General features: G+C 41.4%; 1 protein-coding gene across 1 annotated transcript in view; it reads right to left on the reverse strand.

Annotated features, from left to right (window-relative positions):
• Positions 1-17454, reverse strand: part of ATOH8 (atonal bHLH transcription factor 8) — a 99546-nt gene that overhangs the window by 69352 nt on the left and 12740 nt on the right. The window contains exon 2 of the mRNA XM_054973391.1: positions 4299-4490. Within this exon, the coding sequence (XP_054829366.1) occupies positions 4299-4490 (192 nt within the window). The remainder of the gene's footprint in view (positions 1-4298; positions 4491-17454) is intronic.

Genomic DNA, 17454 nt, shown 5'->3' on the forward strand with positions numbered 1-17454 from the left:
AACAACCTAGGAAGTCAGTTTGGAAAATCTTAGGTGTACAGATTGAACAGTGTCGCACAAATAAATATTTGGGAATAACGTTCTCAGGAACTCTCTCATGGCAGCATCACTTAACACTGTTAAAGTCCTCATCCATGAAGACTGTGGGGGCGATAGTGAAATTTTTCTGGGGAGAGCGGATCCTGGACATATAAGAAACAATTCAAAATTATTTTATGAGATTCTTGTGTTGCCAAAGGGCACTCCAGTGGCACTAATGAGGGCTGAGCTTGGTATCCCTTCTCTGAAAGCTAGAGCTAATTGTAGAGTCCTGTCTTATCGGATGAAAAACCAAGATTGTCCTCAGGACTTGCTGGACGATCAAAGTTTTTGCTTTCTCTTGACACATGTTAAGACCTACAAGGAATATTTGGGCTATATACAATCCAAGTATGTAATCTCGGATGACCTGATTAGATCCAACAGATCAGGACGGGAGTTGAGGGACTGGGTCTTCAAAATGGACGGGAAAGCAGACAGTCACGCAATTGTTCAATCTAAAGTGGTTCCCATTTTTAAATTTATTAAGAAAGATCATTTTAGGTCATCCTATCGAAGGACCTTACCAACAATGAAATTAAGGATCGTGGGGTGTGTTTAACAGTGAAATGTAGTTCATTAATGAAAGATAATTATGAGAAGTTGCTTCAAGAGGTTAAGAAAGATTTAGAAAAATGGAAAGGACTTCACTTTTCGCTACTGGGAAGAATTGCAACCGTCAAAATGAATATACTACCACGAATTATATTTTTGTAGCAAACTATCCCAATATGTATCAACAAAACCTTTTTTGAAGAGTTAAATAAGGCAGTCTCTAATTTTATTTGGCAAGGGGAAAAAACAAGAATTAAATTGAGAATGCTTCAAGAGGGGAAAGAAAATGCAGGCTTTTTCTTACCGGACTGGAAAATGTATCATAAAGCATGATGCTTAGTATGGGCGAGAGAGTCGATGCTTCTGGACAATCAAAGACTTCTGGCGATAGAAGGACATGATCTACAGCTAGAATGGCATGCTTTTCTATGGTATGGGAAAACGCAAGGACAAATATTTTAAGAATCATTGGATTAGAAAGTCGCTTATATCAGTATGGGAAAGAATTGTACCACAAATCTACTCTAAAACTCCACAATGGATATCTCCTTTAGAAGCGTTTTCGCAACCAAATGTGTTTTCAGTTGACAAGATGGTTAGATATAAAGACTTGTTTGATAATGGAAGATTAAAAACAAAAGAGGAATTAGAGAAACAAGGTTTTAATTTAGACTGGTGATCAAGGTCTCAGATAGAATCCAGATATAACAAAGATAAAAAATTGGGAGGTTTCCAATTAGAGCAAAAGACTTTTGAAAAGCTATTATGTGACTCGGATGAAAAACTGATTAAAAAATGTAAGTATTCTTAATGCAAATGAAGAAAGAAAAGAAATGGGTAGAAAAATTTAAAAACAAATGGTCACAAAATTTAGGTTATAGTATAGATCCAATGCAATGGAACAGGATATGGAAAGTGAATGTTAAATTAACGAAATCAGTGGCGTTTAAAGAAAATGTATATATTTTATAGATGGTATTTAACACCAGATAGACTTGCTAAAATGTATTAAAATGTACCTAATAATTGTTGGAAATGTGAGAAACATAAAGGAACATTCTATCATATGTGGTGGTCTTGCAAAGAGGAATATAAAATTTTGGATAATGGTTCATAGACTCTTACAATCTTACAGATTTCAATACCATGGAAACCTGAAATATTCTTGTTAAATTGTGTACCAGAAGATTTGGATAAAGATCAGAAATATTTTATTATACATGCAGTGACAGCAGCAAGAATTCTACTAGCATTTTATTGGAAAAGACCAGTAATACCCCAGCAGGAGGAGCTAATAGTGAAAATAATGGAAAATGAGGAACTAGACAAATTGACTTTACTAATGAAAGGACAAATGGAAGAAGACTTTGTTGCACTATGGACCCCATTCTACAACTGGATGAGAAATAAATATAAGGACCCAAATGTTGTAATTATATGATGGCAATATTGTAACTTTTTACTAGTAATCACAGTTAAATGATGAGCCCTGGAAAACGTACGTAGGTAGAATGATGTTTCAAGCAGAATGTATGATACTTTTGAATTTTGTTCCCCTCTTTCCCCTAACCCCAATGGAAATGAATAAAAAATATTTTAAAGAAAGAAATTAAGGATGGCCTTTACTAGCTTAAGATTTCAAGCTATGCCCTCAGCGGTCCATATGGGCCATTTTCTAAGTGTCCCTGCCCCTCTACGACTGTGTGTGCTATGGGAGAAGTAGATGATTTGATCCATTATATTCTGAGATGTCCTCTCTTATTGGATCCTTGAAATAAATTCCTTATTAATATTGTATCTTTGCGGAAAGGGCTTCCAGATTTGGATAAAGTAATATTTCTGCTTGTTGATGAGGATCATTTTGTTTTCAACAGAGTTGTTCTGTTTGTATTAGCAGCTAGAAGGATTAGATCGAACTACATGAAACAGTATAATGGTTAAAATGGTTTTGAATATATTTTAATTTGGTCTCAACACTATGGGGTTTTGTTTTGTATTATATTGTATTGTAATTTTCCTAATTTTTTGTTAATTTTAGAATTTTAGTATGTGGAATAGTATGTGTTGCTTTACATTGTTACAACCTATGGTCAATACAATACAATAAACAATGACTTGACAATGACTATAGCGGACGTGTGGCCAATCAACTCCTTCTGCTCTGTACATTGGAGACGACACTGGCGGATCAGTCCTTATGCAAAAGAAAAAATGAATAGTAGTCATTTTAAACTTCGAGGGCATTCTATTTATTTTATTTTTATTTTATTTAACTTACATACTGCTCTCCACCACATTTAGTGTCTGAGGCAGTTTTTGTTACTTAGCTAAAAGTAACTGTTTTCAGACAAGGGTTCTTCAAAGGGAGGATGCGATGCCAATTTGCTAAATTAGAATTATTTAACAAATGCAAGGCTGTTTATTCCTCCGGTCTTAACAAGGACCATGACTCCTTACTCACTATACAGGTATATCCCACAGCTTACAGATTTAGCTCCGCTGTACCTCTATAACTTCCTTTTGCATCTATTTATATAGCACGAGACTATATATTTATTTTCCTTTGCCTATGCAATAAGAGTTGGGGGTGGCCCAAACTGAGTGAAAGAATTCCTCTTTTTATTAGATATTATTTATGTCACCCTCTCTTTGTAACACCCTCAACTGCCTTTCCACTGTGAATATAAAATCATAGACCTCATGCATATAGACTACACTGCATTATTGTTATCATCTTCATTTATATTCTGTTCTCGTGGGGTTCAAGGCATCTAATGAAGTCTGACAACGCATTTCAAGAAGTTAGCTCTGACTTTCAAAAGCCTATACTGGAAGAAATTTGATTAGTCTTTAAGTTACCACTGGACTCTTCCTTGAGTGAAGAAAATTGGTCCACCGGATACACGTTTAAGGGGGCAATGCCCCCTCATGCCTCCTCCCTCTAACAACAGACCTCATTGCCACAACAGGATAATACCTCTTGCTCCTCTCTATCCCTCCCCTTCATGTGTGGAACAAGACAGACAGTTGCTTGGGAGGGGCCGCTTCCATTTCCAGGGGGAACGAGAGGAAGTGGTGCCCAGGAGGCGCTTGAGTGAGTGGCAGAAGGAAGCACTCCTCTGCAGGGCGCTTTCTGCCTTCTGTAGCTGGCTCACCTGTCCCCAAGCCGCTGCTGCTGCATCCTCCTCCTGTGCTCTGCAGTCAAGCACCAGCAATGGAAGGATCCCACCTCTAGCAACAAGCTGCACAGCTTTTTGTATCACAACAGAAGGACGGGGGCCGGGGAGGCAGCGCTGGTAGCAATGGAGCAGTGAGTGGTGGCAGTACTAGATTCGCTTACAGGCTACAAAGAGAGTTTGCAGAGTGTTCAAAGCATTGTTAGGCTCTTTTAGATGTATATCTGCATCTAGCCACTGCATGAGGGGGGGCGGAATATAAATACGATAAAATAAATAAAATAAATAAATAATCCGGGGGGGGGGGGAGAAATCTGTGCCTGAATGTAAAGAAAAAAATGGAAGCATACAACATTTGGATGGAGATAATTCCAATTCAAGGAGAATAACAAAAGGAAGACTAGATGTCCATAGCATAAAGAGTAAAGGAGTTGTCCATTCATATCTACGGCGGCTGTCACTTTCCCCTCTGTCTCCTCTGGAACATACCTTTCTTTTTTTGGACCTGCCTTCAGCTTGCAAGGTCCTTGTGCACTGCTCCACACATTCCGAGAAGCTCAGGTTACTGTGGTCAGCACTGTAATCCAGGTCAGCTAGTCGAGCCAAAGAGAGGATATAGTTGCACGCTATCCTGAGGATGGCTAGCTTGGACAACTTCTGCCCGTAAGAATAGCAGGGAACCTAGAAAGGGCAAGACAACAAATCAGGCTCAGTGCTTAGGTGGGCAGAAGGGTAGACATTAACCAAATGCAATAACCAAAATATAAACACAAATAAATCTGTGTATTTGTTTGGGGGCTTCTACCATAAGAAACACTGAAAGTCACATGAATTCTCTCCATTCTTTTCCAAGGACAAATGGAACATTATAGGTAATGCATCTGCTGCTCAGGGGGACCGTATTTGCACTTAAGAACTATAGCAACAATATAAGTAACTTCCTTTAAAAGATAGATTAAGATGGGTAGCCGTTAGTTAGCCTGTCTGTAGATGGGTAGCCGTTAGTTAGCCTGTCTGTAGCAGTAGAAAAGAGCAAGTGTCCTTTAGCACCTATAAGGCTAAAAAAAAACTGTGGTAGAGTATGAGCTTTCTTGAGTCACAGCTCACTTCTGCAGATGATTTAAAAGAACTCTCTTTCATAAAGGGATAAATCTTAAGAATAAGTAGGCTTTGCCGCGTGGAGTCTTCCCAAGCGGGAGCACCAGACCTCTGCAGGACACACATCGGGGCAAGGACTCCTGCCCTGCCCAGCCCAGCCCCCCAACACCAACAGGGGCAGCTCAAAGGCTATTCCTGGGCTCCTGCCCAAGCCCTGATTTCTCCAATGGGGCATGCCCAGAGTGACCTCCTGCTGGCCTGGGCCCCCCCCCAGGCAAAAAAGAAGTGCAAGTCGGCTCTCGTAGGAGCCCCACTTCTCCAGCAAGGGGCCCTTCGTAGAAAAAGGATGGAAAAGAGAAACCAGCACACTGCGAACTCCGGTCAGGAGGGCCCTTCCAGGAGCTCCACCTCAGGCCACAATCGCCACACGGAAGCCTCAGATTCTCCAACGGGGTGCAAAGGCAGCGCACCCCACAGAGGGGGGCCCAACTCTGCAGCAAACACCCCCCCCCAAAAAACCCCATTTATTTACTTAACTTGACGAACTTTTGCCCAGGAGGGACCCAAAGCAGCTTCCAGCCTTCCCCTCCCCTCCATTTTGTCCTCACAACCACTGAGAAGGAGGTTAGGCTGAGAGTGACTGGCCCACGGTCACCCAGCAAGCTTCCGTGGCAGAGTGGCGATTCGAACCTGGGTCTCTCAGATTCCAGTCTGGCACTCTAATCATTACACTTCGCTGACGTGTACCCACTGTGTACTGCCAGTAACCGAAGAAAAAACACGTGTGTGGGTAATCAAGGCCAGTATTAAGGCTGCTAAAATTACAGTAAATCACAGCATCTGTAACAGTTGTGATGTCAGCACTATGTCATGAAGCGCCCAACGCCAGCAGGGACAAAGGGAGCACAACCACATTTCTAGCCAACTGCCAGCTTTTTCAACCATGACGCTGCTGGCCAAGCGCCCACGACACCGTTTGCCGTGAACCATTCGAGCCCCACAGAGCCTCCCCAACAGGAACAGCCAAGAGAGTTCCAGTGAAGCTCCCTAGAAGCAACGGGCAACTGTGGTCCCCATGACACCCCCTCTCCCGACAGGGCTGGGGAAACCTCTGGGGGGAGGGGGGAGGTGTGATGCTGTGAGAAGAGCCTCTACGTAGTGCCTCTCTCTCCAAGCTAATACCACGTGAAAAGTGCTTGAACCCACAAACTGGACATAATCATTGCTTCCTTCCTGCTCTTGTCAGACAACCCCCCCTAGCCAGGCCTGCCTGGAAAAAAATGTTCTGTCCCTTTAATGTTGGAACTGGATGGCCGAAACATTTCATAGTATGGAGGTAAATAACAACCCATTAAGCCTTTTTCAAAAGGACAGGGCATTTTTCTCCAGATCAGTTGAAAACTCTACCTCCAACAGGGGTAGAGAGGCCAAGACAGGCCCCATTCACAGGACAGCACCCTCTACCTGCTCAGCTTACCACTCAGCCAAACAGCTGCAGGGACTAGTGTGCGCTGGCCTGCTTTGCTGTGGGGTTGCAACGACTGAAACAAACCTGGAGGAAGACAATGTAAAACCATCCAATTTGGCTTTATTTGGATCTGTATGGTACGTATCATCTTACATTTATCTCAACCATTGTTAATATAAAGACTACCAGGTGCTTTCTATTGCTCTCAACCGTCAAGGGAACTATGTGCCTTCTCTGACGTTTGAGAAAGATTTGGATGGACTTCAGCTAGCATTTTGGATCTTCAATGAGTGGGAAGAGAGACTGAGAGACTGCACCAGCAAGATCAGGTTGTAACATCATGACCTGAAAGCATCAGCTCTCCATCCCCCCTCTTTTTAATTGTATAACATCCAGCCTGATGAAGAGTTCTGTTGAGCTTGGAAGCTCGCAATAATGTTTTGTGTCAGTTTGGTTGGTCCTAATAAAAGGTGTTACATGGATTTTGTTCTTGTGATGTAGCTAGGCCCACATATGTCTTGAACCATGGATATCTGAAATGCCAAGCCCGTGGAGTTCCACAGCCTTATGTTTTTCTCTGCAGTCTCCCAGCCCTCAATTTCAACCGCAGGGCCATGGGGCTGGGGGGGTGGGTACGCTCCTTGATGCACATTTTCCTAGCATGCCTTGCTTGGTTGAAAGAATGCTCTGTGTAGCTGTTAGCATATCAGATGGCAAACACACATCTTCAGACAGATTGATGCATGGATAAGGATGCACAGCTCTATCATAGACACCTCCACAGCTCACTTGGCAGAGGGTACAGAAAGCTATGGCTTCTCCCAGGAAAGGGTCAGATATCAAAAGAAGGGAGACAATACCCCATGAAGATGTTTTACAAGGGGGGATTCTAGGATAAGTACATGAACACATGAACCTGTCTTATACCAGCCCACTACATAACGTGTGTTCACCCCTTGGCCTCTTACCCTGAAGTGACATCACTGAACCAGCTACAGATGTGCTCATCTTTCACTGAGGCCAATTTTGGCCCCTGAGAGGCTGAATTTGCCCTGTGACAAGAGCTGCCAGAGGAGTAAGGTAAGTGCTGGGGGACTGGGAAGGTATTGGGAGTAGTGGTGAGCAGCGGGGAAATATTCGGTTTTCCCGCTTCGGGTTTACCCGAAGCAGGAAAATGATCCAGAATAACCCAAAACCCAAAGCGGCAAGCTGCTTCAGGTTCAGGTTGTCGGAAATCGCTTTGGTATGCTTTGTAATGATTCGGAGCATACCGAAGTGAGATTCTCACCTCCCTCCTGAGCCCCCCTTCCCCCAACCCCACTTACATTCTGAAGGCCAGAGCAGGCCTTCTGCCGCCGCCACAACCAGCAGGGCGGCGGGGAAGGCTTCAGCTGGTGCATCCGCTACCCGCGCTGCTGCTTCATCTTCTGCGGCGGCTGGCAGAGCAGCAGAGAACACCACCGCCTCTGCTGCTGCCACCAGAAGGATGCCCCAGGTAAGTGGGGTGGTGGTGGGAGGGTGGGCACCCTTCAAAAAGGCCCCGAAGCTTCCCGAAGCAATCCGAATTGCTTCAAGAAGCTTTGATTCGGTGTTTCCAAATCAGGGCCATCATACTGGCCCCAATTCAGAAATACAGTATCTTTATGAATTGGGCCTGGTTCGTTTTTTTCCCTGAACTGGGAACCCGAAGAGCGCACCCCTACTTGGGAGCTGACACCCTAACCATAACATGGCACCTACGTCTATGCTCTCTCCCAATGACTGGCAAGGTTCAGAATGTGGTGTCCTTAGTCAAAGGAAGGGAGTGTAGATGTGGACAACGCATCGGCACTTAGGCAGTATGGTAAAATTATTTTATTTATTTATTTTGTTTGATTTATATCCCACTCTCCCAGCAAGCAGGCTCACAACATCATAAAATCATAAAAACCACAATTTAAATACAATAGTTAAAATCATTAAAAAGAATAATAGTAAAATCCACAGATCTCATTAAAAAGTAAAGTGGAACAGAGGAAAGCAGGCAAGGGACCATTAGGATAGTTTGCCAGCTCCTCAACCACTCTGATAGGCCTGGAGGAACATCTCCATTTTACAGGTCCAGCAGAACTGTAATAAGTCTCACACTTATTTTCACTATTTCCTGCCTTGGTCCATGCCCCAAATTCTATAGCATCTCTTCATCTGCATGAGCAAGACATCTTGCCAGTTTGGTGTAGTGGTTAAGAGCACGGGACTCTAATCAGGAGAACTGGGTTTGATTCCCCACTCCTCTACTTGAAGCCGGCTGAGTGACCTTGAGCTAGTCACAGCTCTCCGGAGCTCTCTCAGCCCCACCTACTTCACAGGGTGTTTTGTTGTGAGGATAATAACAACATACTTTGTAAACCGCTCTGAGTGGGTGTTAAGTCATCCTGAAGGGCAGTATATACATTGAATGTTATTATTATTATCTAGGTAAAAGCCTAGGATGCAGCTCCGTACCTGTTCTCCCCGGTGAAATCTCCATCCACACAACTTAAATTAATCACCCAGAAATATTTTTATTTATTTATGTCATTTATAGTCCACTTTTCTCACTGAGACTCAAGGCGGATTACATAATGTGTATTACTACAGTCAATATCAAGGACATTTCAATTAAAAAAGCCATAGGGTATATAAATGCAAATTTACAAAATATGTTCTTCCTCTAGTCTGTGTTCAAAGATTACTACTTTCTGATTAAAAAAGCAAGCAAAACACAACCACACATGAGGAAGTAAAAGCACCCCTTATTCCAGTTAAGGTCCCTGTTTGCATTATCCCAGTAAACAGAAAAAACAGGCATCCATCAGGGGCTTAAGATTCGGGAACCTTAAGAACCCAAGGCAAAAAGCCAGGGTGACCAAACGCAGCTTCGGGTCAATGCCAGTTCGCTCACATTTTTCTTTCTGCAGAGTGAACTGTGGCTTCAGAGGGGAAGTTCAATTACCCAAAAAGCATGAGAGGGAAGGGTCTGATACGTGCCCCTCCCTGGCAGCCCTTTCTCTGTCTTCAGAGTTGCTGGGGCTATTGCATAGCTGCTTTTACACACATACCCCAAGAAGACCTCATCATGGATCTTTTTCATACATCTGGCTTTATCCTTCCTGACTCTCTTGCTCAGCTTCCTTTTAACTCATGTCCTTCTTTTTGGGAAACTGCCTCTTCTAAAATTAAATGTGACAGTGCTTAACTTTGGAAGCAGTTTTTCACCCACATACTCACTTAATCTGGTAGTATTGTAGTCACTACTACTCCCAGCTGATTTTGCAATGCTTATATCACCACCCAGTTAAGTCACCTTCCCTCTTATCTGCTTCACATTCCAAGCCACATCATTTATTCCATCTAGAAATATTGTTCTTTTTTATGACCTGAATATGCATCTCCCAAGCCAATGTGAAGGTAGCTGAAGTCACTCATGGTTGCAACATTTTGTCTTCTGACCACCTCCTTGATTGCTTTCACCATCTGAAGAAGCTCAGCAAAGCTTTGAACAAGGAGTTAACAGCTGTCACCTGTATATGGCTTGTCTCTGGGGGCTGCTATTCTCCCATTGCTCAGCATGTATATATATATAAAGACAAGTGTCCTAACTGACTCATCAACGCCCAGCCCAAACCCCTGGACCTAGAAGCATGAAATTTGGGGAGGACATTCCTTTTGTCGTGTAGAGGCTCACTAAGAAGAGATTTTAAGAAATTTGCCCCCTAAGGGGGTAAAAAGGGTCAAATGTTTTTCCATAGGGATACAGCTTCCCTGTGTGGCTGGGAAGCTGTTCAACCCCCCCCCCCCCCGCCAACTCAGCCACTCTGCCCCGAGGTTATTTGCACATGCGGCCTTGATTGGTCATCATCCCAACATTCTAAACAGTATGCAGGACACATGCAGTACTCAGGACACATTCAATGACTCCCAGTCATTGAACGTGTCCTGAGGTAAAAATACACCTCCCCTCTAGGGTTGCCAATCTCCCTGCAGGGCCTGGCTTTCCTGTGTGGCTGGCAGCCTGATGGGTCAGGTGTGGAACTGTGTTCTGAGGTAAAAATTAGGTCAAGAAAACTGCAGACTGTTGAAGAAAGACAGTACAAGACTCCTGAAAAGGGATTTTATATAAAAGTCAGAACGGCAGCTGTTTTTTAAATGTTCATGGGGAGGTGGTGCATGACTTTTCTAAGGGTTATTTCAATGTGAACCTCTCACATGAACCTCCACCTCACACCTCTTGCAGCCATCACCTCTTTCTGCCCCCAAGAAGCCTCCTGGGTGACGTTGTGCAAGATATACCAATGCTAAAAGGAGGAAGCAACTTAGAGATGTGGCAAAGAAATATGCACATCGTACTCGTGCAGTGCACTGAGCAGCAGTGGGCAAGTACCAGCAAGTCCTGAGTCCAAGGGAAAGGTGACCCTCCCTGCAGGCCTGGGCACAGTAATGACGACCCTAGCAGACCTAACAGCCACGATATACCCTGATATCATCACTATCATGGAGAAGTCCATGGACGGGCTGTGCAAGCGTGCCATTCTGACCCCTCCCCCAGATCGACAAGGCTGCCATCATGAATGAAACACAACTTAACTCCCTCGAAGGGGCAGAAATGGAGTACGGATCTGTGGACTCCGTGGTGCAAATGGATGATGTGGTCCACTACCCTGTGGAGTTCCTCAACATGCTCAACCCTCCTGGCTTCCCAGCCCACAAGCTTCTCCTCAAAGTGGGGGCCCCAAAGTGGGGGAAAACTACCAATGAGGTCTACAAAGAGGTCCTTCAGTAGAAAAAAAGGTTGTACATATTTTTCACTTTATTTATTGCACTACACTCTTTTCCTTTCAAAATTCTCTTCAATAAACGTTACATTTCGAAATTCACTTCATCAGTTTTAGGCATCAACATGCTCCATTTTATTCTAACACTTTTGTGAAGCTCAGATACTATGCTATTATATTATAAAACCAACTCAAAAACACTCCACAAACCAAAAAATGTTACATACCCATAAGTATTATTACGGGATTTAAAGTAGTTAAATACCGTAGCAAAGCACGGGCATCAAGCTAGTCTAGTGATATAGCAGAGGATTAAACAGAGGGCCTTTCTGTGATGTTTTTTCTCAGCTACGGTTCCCAGTTGCCTGCTGGTGGCACTTGCTGCATTGGCACTGGGAGCACCTGCTGGTAAGTGCCAGGTCCCTCTCCTCTCGCCAGGAGGGTGCAGGGACTTGGCAACCCTATTCTCAACACATAACAGAGATACAGGGCAGAAAATTTTCCTTTGTTTTTCCATCGAAAATTTTCCGTTTTTTTAGGTTCATAACATTAATGAATGGGTGTCATTGACTCACTGCCAGTATAATAACAGGCAAGCTTGCTGTAATTAATATTTTTCAGGTGATTATCCCAAAAAATACTATGGAAAAATTACATGCTTTATTGATTTGGAAATCAGGTGTCAGTTTCAACCAGAGTGGATTTGATTTAGTAATCTGTAAGACTAATTTAAATTATGGTTTTCTACATAAAGGCTCATTCTTGCTAGTTGTTATAACTTTAATATTTGCAACCCAGATTGGTGGTGCCCAGATTACAGTTTTGAAAGAAATTCCCATCTGATTTCTGCGTAAACACAAGGATGATAGCTTCCTGGTGGAAAAGCTAAAACAGAAAAATATTGCTTTTTGATGGGATAATCCAGAAGGTGTGATTTTTACATTTCAAGGGCAAAGATTTAGACTGAACTCGGTACATAAAGCCAGACTTTCTTGAAAAAATATAGAAATTTGGATGACATTTTGACAAAAAGTTTAACTGAAGCATCAACAAGGCATCAATTGGAACAGAGCAAAGAGGAGGAGGAAGTGGGGGCCCAAACTTAACTCTGCTCTTTACTTTCCCATATATACTCCTCGGCTCCCCCCCCCATTTTATTAATTTTTTAAAAATCTCACGGCACTATGGATTACAAAAGTTTAACATGGAACATTAATGGGGCAAATTCAGCCCAAAAAAGGAAGAAAATTTTTCATTACTTAAAGAAACTAAAATATGATATGATTTGTTTGCAAGAAACCCATATTAGGAGAAAAGAGGGGGTTGGACTAGATGGTCTGTATGGCCCCTTCCAACTCTATGATTCTATGGTTCTATAAAATTTTTGACTTACAAAGTTTTGTGTGAAGAATTTATAGCAGCAGATACCAATTAGAAGAATGGAATTGCTTTGTACATTAAGCCACATTTAAAGCCTAAACTGATAATGAGTGCTGAGCATAGAAGATATGTGGCGGTAGAAATCAATGTACAGGGATACAAAAATGTTGGTGGTGGATCTCTATGCTCCAAATGAGAATAAAACTGGATTTTATTTTTAAAAATTGGGGATTGTTTAACAGCATATGAAAATTGTTGTTTGATGGGGGACTGGAATGGAGTTATTGATCCGAAGACAGATAGATGCTCTGAGAAACATATTAAGATAAACCAGGGTAAACTGCCTAAAGCTTTCTTTGATTAATGGACAGTTTGGGTCTGATTGATTTATGGAGACAGAAAAATGGTAACGCAAGAGAGTATACTTTTTTTTCCAGAAAGACACAGACCTTTCTCAAGAATAGATATGATTTTGACATCAAAGGACATTGCCACCAAGGTTAAAATATAGGTCCTACCCAAGACATTTTCAGATCATAATCCAGTATCTGTGACTTATAGGGGGAAAAAAGGTACCTTTAGATGGAGATTAAATGAAGCTGTGTTACAAAATGAAGAGATTATCAAAGACTATAAAAGTAAACTAAAAGAATTTTTTGAATTAAACTTAAAAGTACAGATATGAGAATAGTCTGGGATGCAAGAAAAGCATTTATTAGAGGTTATCTAATCCAACATAATGCTCAATTGAGAACAAAAAACCAAGAGAAAAAGCAACTTATTTTGGAGGAGATAAAGAGCAAAGAGGAAGAACTCAAGAGAGCTCCTGGAAATACTAATATACTGCAACATATCAAAATCTTACAATAACTATCAATGTTAATGTCAAGAGAAACGGAAATTAAATTGAATTATGCTAAACAAATAACATTTGAATATGTAAATAAGACAGGAAAATGGTTGGCTTATAAATTGAGAAAGGAGAGAGAAAAGAGAACGATACTGAAAATACAAGAGGCGGATAAGGTATTAACAGATAGTGCAGGTATACAAAAGACATTTTATCAGTATTATGCAAATCTGTATAAGAGTTGTGATGTTTCAGTGGAAAAAATAGATGAATATATTAATAAACAGAAGTTACCTAAGATCATGGAACAACAAAGACAAATTATGAATGGACCTATAACAGTAAGAGAAGTGGGAGAAGCCATAAAAAAGTGTAAATTGGGAAAAGCTCCTGGACCAGATGGCCTCCCAAGTAGCTACTATAAGTGTTTTGAGGATGAACTTTTTCAGCCTTTACAAAAGATAATGAACTCTATTTTAGAGGGAGGTAAAATGCTGGACTCATGGAAGAAAGCCAATGTAACACTTATACCAAAAAATGGACAAGATCACACACTGACAAGAAACTACAGGCCAATATCATTATTAAATAATGACTATAAGCTGTTTGCATCGATCTTGGCAGGAAGACTTAAAAAGTATCTTACAGGACATCATTCATGACGACCAAAGCAGATTTTTACCTGAGGCATCTAAAGGACAATGTAAGGATAGTATTGGATATTCTGGAATAGTTGGAAAAACTTAATGAAAGACAAGCCGCTTCAATCTTCCTAGATGCCGAGAAGGCCTTTGATAATTTAAATTTGAATTTTTTGTTTAAGACCTTGGACGATATGGACTTTGGGGACAATTTTATAAAATGGACTAAGTCAATTTATACATCGCAGACTGCATGGATAGTTGTGAATGGAAAGTTAACCAAACCATGTGGAATACAAAGAGGCACAAGACAAGGTTGCCCATTGTCACTGTTATGTCTGTACCCCTACGTTCATGGTTCTAGGTGGTGAACCATTGCTAATGCTGTACCTTAATTTCATTTTTGCAAATGCTCTATCACTTTCGTTTTTCAAGCAGCCTGAGAACACTGCTGTCTTATCTCTTTCCTTTGAAGCTCACAGAAGTGACCGTGTGCTGTCTGAAATGTTAGTTTACTCTTATGCCGTTTGTCCTGTCTATAAACTCTAGAAGAAATTCCCAGACTCTTTCCCACACAAACCTGTGGTCTAAGTGGGAGAAGGGAAATGTTTGAGTATTTAGAGCTGTACTTTCAAGTTTCTATTCCTATCAAGGAAGCGCGTACTGCTTAGATGCTTTCTTGCTTCTGATGCAGAGAAGTTAGCCGTGTTAGTCTGTGGTAGCAAAATCAAAAAGAGTCCAGTAGCACCTTTAAGACTAACCAATTTTATTTTAGCATAAGCTTTCGCGAATCAAGTTCTCTTCGTCAGATGCCTGATACAGAGACTGGTCAAACACAGAAGAGCAAGAGAGGGAACAGGCAATTAGGGGGGGAGGGGGAGGGAGCAATCAAAACATTCCTTTGCTAGTATATGTAAACATCTCCTTTTGGTGTGTGTATCAGTTGGCTTCAAAGGAGTTTGCCCTGTTAGTTTGTAGAAGCCAAACAGCTAGACCATCCAATTCCAATGCAGTATGGGCCTTCGGTAACCACAGCTCTCCCTGCCAGATGCATCTGACAAAGAGATCTGTGGTTCCCGAAAGCCCACGCCAGGTACCACTGAGCTCCCCCAGACCCCACCTCTGTAAAGGAAATCTGTTACCTGTGGTAATGTGATAACCATTCATAGTCCCTATTCAGTCCCAGCTTGACAGAGTCAAATTTGCATATGAATTCCAGTTCAGCAGCCTCCCGTTGGATTTTGTTTTTGAAAGGTTTCTGTTGAACTACAGTGACCTTTAAGTCTTTGATGGAATGTCCTGGTAGATTGAAGTGTTCTCCCACTGGTTTCTGGACGTTTCCATTTCTAATGTCAGATTTGTGTCCATTTATTCTTTTGCGTAGAGGTTGGCTGGTTTGTCCAATGTACAGAGCAGAAGGACATTGTTGGCACATGAGGGCATATATCAGATTGGAGGATGAGCAGCTGTAAGAGCCAGAGACAGTGTAGTTGATGCCATTGGGTCCTGTAATGGTATTCCCTGGGTAGATATAGGGGCAGAGCTGGCATCTGGGTCTGTTGCAGGGCCTGGTACCTGTGCTGGTGACTCTGCTGGCCGATTCATGGTTGTGAGTGAGTAATTCTATGGACATATATATGGAAATGATTGGATTTCTGAATAAAACCATTTAACCAAGAGCTTGGACTTCTTGTTGCAATGGTACAGAGACCTGTCTGCCATATCCTGTCACTCATAGCCTGACAGTCACCTTTGTTATTTATACTGGTGCTTGAAGTTTTGAATAGGGGCATAAGACAAGATGAGAGAATTCGAGGTGTAGAGGTGAAACAGGAGAACTACAAATTGAGAGCCTTTGTAGATGACTTGGTGTTGGTTTTGGAGGACCCTTTGAAGCGAATTGAAACTTTAACGACAAAGTTGAAAGAATTTGGAGTAGTGGCTGGTTTTAAGGTTAATAAGCAGAAAAACCAAAGACTTAACTAAAAATATGAAAATACAAGATCAAATGAAACTTGAGAGCAAAACAGGGTTCAAAATTGAGGAAAAGGTATAGTACTTGGGTATTACTTTGCCAAATAAGAATTGTATGTTATTTCAAAATAATTATATTAAGATGTATTGTCGAAGGCTTTCACGGCCGGAGAACGATGGTTGTTGTGGGTTTTCCGGGCTGTATTGCCGTGGTCTTGGCATTGTAGTTCCTGACGTTTTGCCAGCAGCTGTGGCTGGCATCTTCAGAGGTGTAGCACCAAAAGACAGAGATCTCTCAGTGTCACAGTGTGGAAAAGATGTTAGCAGGTCATTTGTATCTACTCAGGAGGGGTGGGGTTGAGCTGAGTCATCCTGTAAGAGTTTCCCAGGGTGTGGAATGCTAATGGCGGGAGGCTTCACTGTATCCTGAGGAGGTTTTTTTGCATATGGATTGGTGCTTGATGTGCTAATCTTCTCTGCAGGGCTATTGTCGAGTATAGAGTGTTTTTCAGAACTGGAAACCATGCTCTGTTCATTTTTAAGGTTTCTTCTTTCCTGTTGAAGTTTTGCTTATGCTTGTGAATTTCAATGGCTTCCCTGTGCAGTCTGACAAAGTAGTTGGAAGTGCTGTCCAGTCTTTTGGTGTCGTGGAATAAGATACTGTGCCCTGTTTGAGTTAGGCTATGTTCAGCCACTGCTGATTTTTCAGGTTGTCCAAGTCTGCAGTGTCTTTCATGTTCTTTTATTCTTTTTTTTTTAATAAAATTTTTATTGGAATTAGAACCATTTGATTTCACATTACAATCAATTCCCGTTTCCCAATTTCTAACCCCCTCCCTTTCCCCCCTTTTTTGTAGACTTCCAACAGTTTTCCAACCCTTTGTCCCTTTTCCCTTACTCTTTTTAAATTCATCTATCTAACAAACATATACTTTCCCTTTAATCTAAGCAATAATTCTTTAACTATTTTTAACACTCTGTACCCTATCTTTAAGTCCCTTCTTCCGTATTAGACAAACAATTTGTCCCTTTTTTCATAATTTCATAATTTCCTGGTTTCAAATATTTCTATAAACCATATACCATATAAACCATATAATCCATGCATTCATATAAGTCAACCAATTTAACTTATATTCTGTATATTACTTTTTCTACATATCTTGTCTTCATTCTACTTTAGTTATATTTAATTATATTATTAATTTCCTCTTTCTTTAATTATACATCTATATAACTATCGTCAAAAGTTATCAATCAATTTGATCCATATATTTCTTCAGGTAGACTTATTCAGTTTAACATGTTACACGTTTATACCAAAACAATATTAATTAGTCGGTCCTTATAGTTAGTTATTTTCTATCCATATTCTATATATTTTTCTATATATAACGATCTAACAAGATAACTGCTTAGACATTTTCATTTCTCTCTCTAC

The sequence above is a fragment of the Eublepharis macularius genome, chromosome 3, assembly GCF_028583425.1.
Source record: "Eublepharis macularius isolate TG4126 chromosome 3, MPM_Emac_v1.0, whole genome shotgun sequence".
Lineage (NCBI taxonomy): Eukaryota > Metazoa > Chordata > Lepidosauria > Squamata > Eublepharidae > Eublepharis > Eublepharis macularius.